General features: G+C 38.8%; 1 protein-coding gene across 1 annotated transcript; it reads right to left on the bottom strand.

Annotated features, from left to right (window-relative positions):
* Window positions 1-639: 639 nt before the first annotated feature.
* LOC121922719 (40S ribosomal protein S20) lies at window positions 640-1,089 on the bottom strand. Its single transcript, XM_042452451.1, has one exon. It carries the CDS (start codon window positions 1,059-1,061, stop codon window positions 702-704), a length of 360 nt encoding a protein of 119 aa, XP_042308385.1. The 5' UTR covers window positions 1,062-1,089; the 3' UTR covers window positions 640-701.
* Between the last annotated feature and the right edge of the window lie 7,795 nt (window positions 1,090-8,884).

Below are 8,884 nucleotides of genomic sequence, written 5' to 3'. Positions count from 1 at the left end.
CATGGGAAACAATTTTCATTATAATACCTCAGTGTTCAGCAATGTAATTGCATTTCAAACTAACTCGTAAACAAATCAACTGTGAATAAAACATGTTAAAACAAAGGTGCTAGAATGTACACTGCAGAAGTAAAGCAATTTGATACTACTTTAACTGTCATGCCTCTATCCTACAGAATCCTGGGATTTAGTTTGGTGAGGGACCGAAGCTCTCTGACAGAGCAGGCTGAATACCTCACCAAATGACAAATCCCAGAATTTCCTCCACAGGAAGGAGTAATGACACTTGCTTTTGTGTCAACTTGCTTTTGATGCCACTTGTGGAAAAGCTGCAAGTTTAGCAAACATATCAATATGTATATACAGCAGGCCCTTCCCTCATGCGGGGGATCCATTTCGGGCCTCCCACATAAGGGAAATCCCATGTATGCTCATGCCCCTTTGCAAATATTGAGGTATGTGCTCACAGCGCAGCATGGTGCACACACCATGGGCACACACACCATTTATTTGATTGCCAAATGTGTGGCTTTAGCGTATGCTTAAAGCTGCATATGGTGCACCGACATACGGCGGGGGTGCACTGTATAGGCATTATTATTATTATTATTATTATTATTATTATTATTATTATTATCCTTTATTTTTTTTTTAAAGGTAAAAAGTTATTCTCAATTTTTATTGAAGCAGATGGAAATCATTTAAGCATCGGCAATAGTAACTTCAACTTCTACACCAGGCTCAATACTGATAGAAGTGATCTGCTTAACTATCTCTGAAGGACTGTGCAAATCAATGAGACGCTTGTGAATACGCATCTGGAAACGATCCCAGGTTTTGGAACCTTCACCACATGGTGTTTTCCTTGTAGTGATTCGCAGAGTCTTGGTGGGCATGCGAACTGGTCCTTTCACTTTTAAGTTCTTCTCCTTAGCACCTCTGATCAGATCTGCACAGACCTTTTCTAGAGACTTCACATTACGACTTGTCAAGGTGATTCTGATACGATGAATTGCTACCTCCTGTTCCACAGGGGCTTTCCCAGTATCTTTAAATGCCATGGCCTTCGCCGCCGCTTCCTCCAAGCTCTTATCCTTTATTTATAAAGCGCTGTAAATTTACACAGCGCTGTGCATACAATTTTTTTAATTGGACGGTTCCCTGCCCTCAGGCTTACTCTCCTAAATAATTGTTTTCGTAGATGTTTTCTTTTGCTGGTCATCTACAGATGGTGGCTTGCATTGTATTGTCTCTCACTTGATTTAAATGTTACCAAAAAATTGTTAGAATTTTTTTCTGGATATAAAGACAATATCCAAGCTGAAACAGAATAAGAGTCCAGGCCCAGATGGCTTCTCTGGTGAATTTTACAAATTGTTATTTGACCAAATTTCACACCATCTTTTTGCTCTTTGTAACTCTTTTCTTAATAATGCTCCTATGATGACAAATTGGCTTAAAACCCGAATAATTTCAATTCCAAAAACCAAAGTGGAATGCCTAGAAACTAAATCTTTCCATCCTATTGCACTCTTTAATCAAGATGGAAAAATATTTATCTCTATTATGGCCTCCAGAATAAATGAGAAGTGAGAAAATCCTGGGATGCAGTCCTCTTTCAAATTTCATGTATCATTGATTAAACCGTAAATTTCTGTCCAATTTTGCTTTTGCTTTTGTTTTCTATATTTGTTAAAAGTAATTCTAACTTGAAACATAGGAAACTGATATTTTTTTCTTATTACTGCTGCCAGATTAGAAGTAGCCAAATGTTGGAAATCAGGTGACCTCTCCATTGAGAACAGGTGGTCTAGAATTTGGGGAATGAGGTTGATAGAGAAATTGTCTGCTACAACAAGGTTTTGCATTGGCCACAAAAGGCATGACACGTTTCGAGAAGATTGGATAATCTTTATTGACTATGTTAATCATCATTCCCACCGGATCCAACCTCCTGCTTCATCCATGGACCTCTGAACTGACACTCTACATCTTGACAAACCAGACTCTCTGGCTCTTGCTGAGAACTAATTTTTTTAATTCTGCAGCAGAATAACTATTCATCAGATGCATACCCTTGGTCATTGTAGTTAGTTAGTTAGTTAGTTGTTGTCATTGTTCTACAGACTTTATGTTTTATTGTAAAAACTCAATAAAAATTTAATTAGAAAGAAAGTATTCCAAAAATAATTTATTATTCTGATATTATTCTGAAAAACAATTTAGCTGTTAAAAACAAATTAAATTTTTAAAGTTTTACTATTTTCAAGAGCATTTCTATTCTGGAAACTTCCCAAGAGACTTTCAGCTGTTGGGTGGTTTAGAATTGTTATACACACACACACACACACACACACACACACACACACACACACAGTCGGCCTTTCTTATACACTGATTTTTTATACACAGATTCAAACATACACGGTTTGAAAATGTTCCAAAAAAGTATAAATTTACCTTGATTTTCCATTTTTTCTAAGGGACACCATTTTGCTATGTCATTATATTTCATGGGACTTGAGCATACACAGATTTTGTTATACATGGGGGATCTTGGAACCAAACACCAGCGTATAACAAGGGTCCACTGTATATATATACACACATATATATAAAACAATCCATTTGCATTTCACACCAGTTTTCAGGCTTCTTAAAGAGTTAATACTCCATATTTGAGTGTTTTATTTTTGTTCTTCCATACGAAACAAGAGAGCAGTACATTCCACACAATAATTAGAAGAGGTTATTATTGTCCATTAAAAAAATACAGGCACTTTGATTTCACTCACTGACATTTCTTTGGCAAATAATCTCACCCTCCTACCTGCTCTCTGTAGGCAAGTGATTAGCACTTCTTATAAACAAAGTTATATAAAATGTGGCTTAACTATACCTACACAGACTAGTAAGTAGATACCTGATTTATTTTTCATGGTAGCCTGGATTATATTCTTCCGTATTATCCGTCCCACACATTAAGGTCCTCTAGGAAGAATTTATTGCAGCCTAAAAAAATCTAGGCTAACATCAGTTTCCCAGAGGGCCTTCTCTACTGCTACTCCAAAATTATGGAACGACTTGCCGGAGGAGAACCGCTACATTTCTACTCTGACAGCTTTTAAGAAAGCACTCAAGACAGATCTCTTCCAGCAGGCCTTTCCAACTTAGTTACCCCTCTCCAGATATAGAGATATAGATATAGAAATATAGATATAGATCTGGATACGAACATGACATGAACATGATCACGATTATGAAAAATGTCTCCTCATCTGCTTATTTTCCTCCAAATTTTAGTTGAATGTTTTAATGTTTTTACAGTTTGTAATGCTTTTATACTATGTCTGTTTTAGCATTGGGAATGGGGGTGGATATAGGGATTGTTTTCTTCTTGGATTTTATTGTAACTTTGATGTATTTTACTGTTTAACCCACCCGGATTGTCTGTGATAGGGCGGGCTAGAAATAAATCTTTATTATTATTTTGGGGTGTGTGTGTGTATTCCCATTTTTTTAGTTCCCACACACACACACACACACACACACACACACACACACACACACACACTGTCATTACTACCTTTCCATATGTTGCTCAATAAGCCATTTTGTCTGCAACCATTTAGGTAGTGGTGTTCATGTGAGCACCCTGCTCAGTTCTTGAAAATATCCCAGAGCTTAGCTGTGATCAAAATAGTCAATATGCCCTAAGAATCATTTATGGGGTATAGTGGTCCCAGCAGCAAGTGATGAGTGGGATGTGAGATGCTGATTCACTTATGACATTTATCATTGCTTCAATGAACTGGGTTGTATATAAGGTTACTTTTAAGCTGATTTTCAAGAAGAGGCACATGGTTTGAAATGTATTAGCCTAAGAGAACAATCTCTACTGCAATTTGACATCTCTCCTCTCTCTCTCTTTTTCAAACTTGATGCCAACCAGGACTTTCTAAATTGGTAGGAGGGCCAGGTGGGTCTCACAGAGAAGTTGTTCCTGATAATACATTTTAGATCCCACAGGACACATGTTAATAATGCTTCATTCTGATGCTCTAAATATAGTTTCAGTGTACCTCATTTACATGTTGTGTTTTTTTCAGGGTTCATGTAATTCAGGCTAATTCTGCTTTATTATTGTCGTATGCTTCTAATCACTCTTCCAGTCCCAAGGCTATAAAATGTAGGTTGTAATATCTTCATGGGGCTTTTCATGTTTCTTTGTTTGTTTTAAAGAAAGGTATCCCAACATGTTGTTATTCCACATTCCCAAACCTTATTTTAAGGTGTATGTTATAAGCCAAGCTCTGAGTCTACAATTTCTATGCAGCTATTTAAGAGAAGGGGGGGATTACAGCAAAAGAACTTAAATCACCATGTAATAAATGTCATGTAGAGTGTTTTTTTAAAACAAAACAAAACAAACATACAGCATGAAGTGGGACAGATGCTGAAGGAGCAATCCTTCCTGGGAGCATGAGTAGCTATACTTATTTATTTGGGGGGGGGGGAGTCTAAGTGAAGATTATGTATTTAGGACAGAAGCGCAGAATCAAACAGAGATTGTTTTATTTCATTATTTATTTTGTTAGTGATATAAAATTATATGTGCTTTTGTCAAAATCCTTTGGACAATTACCTGACATAGCAACCATCACATTTTTCTTGAGATGTCACTTAAAAAGAGAGTGTGGTGAAGGGAGATGTGATATTTTAAGATTTGTTGATAGAATTCAGTTAGACACAGAATCAAATTAGAGACAAATTGGATAACCAGGATGTGCGATAATTTTACTCTTTTAAACTTAGGTACCATATTTTCCAGCATACAAGATGACTTTTTGACCCTCTAAAATTGGGTCAAAAGTCGTGGGCCGTCTTGTACGCCAGGTGCGCGCACTCGGCTGCTGGTTTCTCAGGCCTCCTGAGGCCCCTTAGAAGCCGGCGCGCGCGCTCTTTGGGCCACCGGCTTCTTAGGCCTCCGGAGGCCTGGGGAGCCGGCAGCCCACGCCAGCTTCTAAGGGGCCTCCGGAGGCCCCTTGAAGCCGGCGCGTGCGTGCACGGCCGGCTTCCGGCTTCCAAGGAATAGGGGTAGCCTTATACGGTGAGTATATCCTAAACTCTATGTTTTTATAATAAAAGTTGGGGGTCATCTTATACGCCCGGTCGTCTTATTCGCCAGAAAATACAGTACTTTGTTTTAGTGATCAGTTTAAATCCCTGTCACATGTCCATATATCCTCATGTCTCAAACTTTGTTGTGCTGGCGAAATACGGTTGTAATTTTGCAGCTGTTGTTGAGCTGCTGGAATTCTGGGGTTCTTCATCATTGGATAGACTGCTTGTGGGTTCTGGGAGTTTCAGTTCATGTCTTTAACATCCACAGGGCTATGCAATTCCCTCCAGCAGATTGTCAGAGCAATGGGGCTTTCTTCTTCCTCTTCATTTTTCCCTGTGGGTATCTATACCATCTGAAAACCAATTCCTGAAAGCTGCCTAGCCCTTCAGAGCAGGAAGGGAATTATGGAGGAAGCAGGATGATCTCCTAGTTCTGTCCCAGTTGTGTTTACAGAAAGGAAAACCATCATTATAGCAATCCTTTGGATTATGCCCCGTATAAATTAATAAAAAGGGAGATAGCATGGTGGAATGGTTTGAATGATAGAATACTGTATTACTCTGGCAGACCAGAGTTTGAATCACCACTGAGCTACGAAACCCACTGGGTAATCTTAGACAAATCACATTCTCTCACAGTCTCTGAGGGAGGCAGTGGGAAACCCCTTCTAAATTCTAGGATGAATTTGCCTTTGTTGTTGTTGTTCTTAACTGCCCTTGAGTTGACCTTGGCTTATGGACAAGACTTTTCCAAGACTTGCTATCTTCACTGCTCTGCTCAGGTCGTGTAGGCTCCGGCCCATTACTTCTCCAATTGAGTCCTTCATCTGGCATGTGGTCTTCCTCTCTTCTGCTGCCTTCTATCTTTCCTAGCATTATTATCTTTTCTAACCATTCATGCCTTCTCATGATGTGGCCAAAATATGATAGCCTCAATGTAGTCATCCTGACTTCCTAAGACAGTTCAGGCTTGATAAGTTCAAGAACTCATTTGTTTGTTTTCTTGGCTGTTCAGGGTATGCTCGGTGCACTCTTCTCCACCACCGTATATCAAATGGGTTTATTTTCTTCCTATCCACTTTCTTCACAGTCCAGCTTTGACATCCATAAATGATGATGGGGAATATGATGGCTTGGGGAATCCTCACTTTAGCGTTCAAAGCTATATTTACATTTTATGATCTTTTCCAGTTCTTTCAAAGTTCTTCGCAGTCCTAGCCTTCTTCTCATTTCTTGACTGCAATGTCTCCTCTTATTAACATTTGAGTCAAGGTATGGGAACTTTTTTACTGTTTCAATTTTCTGGTTATCTAGGATTAATTCATGCATATCTTCCATAATCATTATTTTTGTTTTCTTACTGGAAAAACTTGTGGTTTGTAGTTTTCTTTTGTCTTTCCCCCCCTCAGTCAAATCCTAGGGAAGCAGCAGAAAGGCTGAACTGGTGTTTGGATGAATTAATGGTCCAGATGTGCAAAAACAAAATAAAGCTTTGATGACTTGGAAATACTTTTGGTCTGGAGCATCTGTGGATCCATGTTTAGATAATCAACCTGTTATGTGTGCAGTCATCCACACCCCATTGTAAAAACAGATTGTGGGTTGGAGACGCACCTGAAACATCACTGTAACTGGATTCCAAAATACTGGAAACGAGTTGGAGTGAATTTTACCTGTTTGATTGGTTTCCCATGTGTCATGATTCTTAGAGAAAACATCATAGCAATACTCATTTATATCTTAATAAAGCAGAGGTTTAGTGAGTCATTGTGGCATAGTGCAGTGGTTCTCAGACTGTGGGGCAGGAACCCTTGCCCAGGGGGTTCTCCTCTTCCTAAACTTTTTTTATATGTAAATTTACATATATGTTGAATTAAATATTGAATTTGCTTGAATAAAAGCATTTTAATTTGAACAGTGCTATTTCTTTATAAATCTTAAAATATGAATATACATGAATGTACGAATGAAAATGTGCACACTAAATAAACAAAATAGTTTTATTCCTATACTATTCCAAGTTTTTTTTTGTGGGGGGGGGGGTGCAATGTCTGCATGTAAATATAAACAGAGATCCTAAGGGTAAAAAGTTTGAGTAGCACTGGTTTTACTGTGATTTTGGAGACCAGGGGTCAATTCCCAACTCAGTCAGGAAACCCACTGGGCAAGTCACAGGCTCTAGGCTTCAAGAGAAGGTAGTGGCAAACCTCTTCTGCACAAATCTTGCCAAGAAAATATCATTATAGGTTCACCTTAGGGCCCTCATAAGTTGGAAACAACTTGAAAACACACAACAACAGTAACAACAAAGCAGAGATTAGACTGCCATATTATTTGGTGGCATTTTAAAACTGTTTGATTGTTTTTCCCTGATAGTCACCAAAAAAATAAACTGAGTCATGATGTACATAACATAACATTTATCTGTTATTATACCATCTTCATTGGTTACTGATTAGTTTGTTAGTTTGGTTGATAGCACTCTAAGGGCTGTGCAGACAGCCCCAAAGGGGCGGTCTCCAGCCACCCCTTTTACAGCCAGATTGGGGCTGTGGTAACCACATGCTGTGGCCCTGATCTGGCCTTTAAAGGGCATGAAAAGGAGCCACAAAAAGTGGTTCCTTTTTGAGCCCTAGAATGGGCATGATAGCCACAGTGGTGCGGCTTTATGGCACTCCTTCGGCTCTGTGTCGTGCAGATGCAGTGCCACAGGAGCATCTTGATGCTGCACATCATGTAGTGCGGTGCTTGGTGTCACAACACCCTGGGGGCAGGGGCGGGGTGTGCATCATATGGACACTATGCCCGACCTCTGTTCCCAACCAGGTCTTTAAGACTGGCCTGCACAGGGCCTAAGACTCTAGGTTGTTATGAAGACAGTCTTCAAGGTTAAAGATGATATTTGAATCCTGGCCCAGGGGGAGGGGGAGCATGGTGATTTTCAAAACATGTTGATGAAATTTAAATTTAAGAAGTTATTCGTTAAGTTTAAAGTTTAAAAAATAAACAACATATGTCATAGACTGTGTAGGAAGTAAATATCACACGTGCATGACAAGTAAATCAAAGTACACCATGGATGTTTGCTAAAACATTATGTTTTTGTTCTTCACAATAAGTCATGGGCATACAATAACCTTTTGTTACATTTACACTGAGAGAGCATTCTAATAATGTAAATTTGCAATAGCAGTGATAGTGAAAAATAATGACTTTATCTCAGAAGAAAGTAGTTTTCAAAGTAGTTTTACGGCATAAAATAGAGGGAGGGAGGGAGGAAGGGAGAAGGAGAATAAAGGAGTGTACCAGCACCTTTAGGACCAACTGGTTTTTATTTCTGCATAAGCCTTTGTGGATATAAACCCACTTCTTCAGATGCTTACAGAGTACAGTCAGTCCTCCTTATTCACGGATTTTTTATACATGGATTCAAGCATCCACGGCTTGAAAATATTTTTAAAAGGGTATAAATTCAAAATAGAAAACATTAATTTTTCATTTTATATAAGGGACACCATTTTGCTATGCCATTGTATTTAATGGGACTTGAGCATCCACGGATTTTGTTATCCACGGGGATCCTGGAGCCAAATCCCAGCTGATAACAAGGACCCTCTGTAATAATAAATACTCAGATATAATACAGTTGTGGTAGTAGTAATGTGATCCAGAAGGATGCAACTTATCATTCATGCCCTAAATTTTCAAAGGGCTTTATATGGAGATAGAGTTCTTTCAGTACTTTACTGTAGTCAGCTAG

Source organism: Sceloporus undulatus, chromosome 2 (genome assembly GCF_019175285.1).
Source record: "Sceloporus undulatus isolate JIND9_A2432 ecotype Alabama chromosome 2, SceUnd_v1.1, whole genome shotgun sequence".
Taxonomy (NCBI): Eukaryota; Metazoa; Chordata; class Lepidosauria; order Squamata; family Phrynosomatidae; genus Sceloporus; species Sceloporus undulatus.
This window is presented reverse-complemented; position numbering and strand designations above follow the sequence as displayed.

Excerpts from the sequence above, each read along its gene's own strand:
- LOC121922719 (XM_042452451.1), bottom strand. The coding sequence starts at position 1,061 with ATGGCATTTAAAGATACTGGGAAAGCCCCTGTGGAACAGGAGGTAGCA.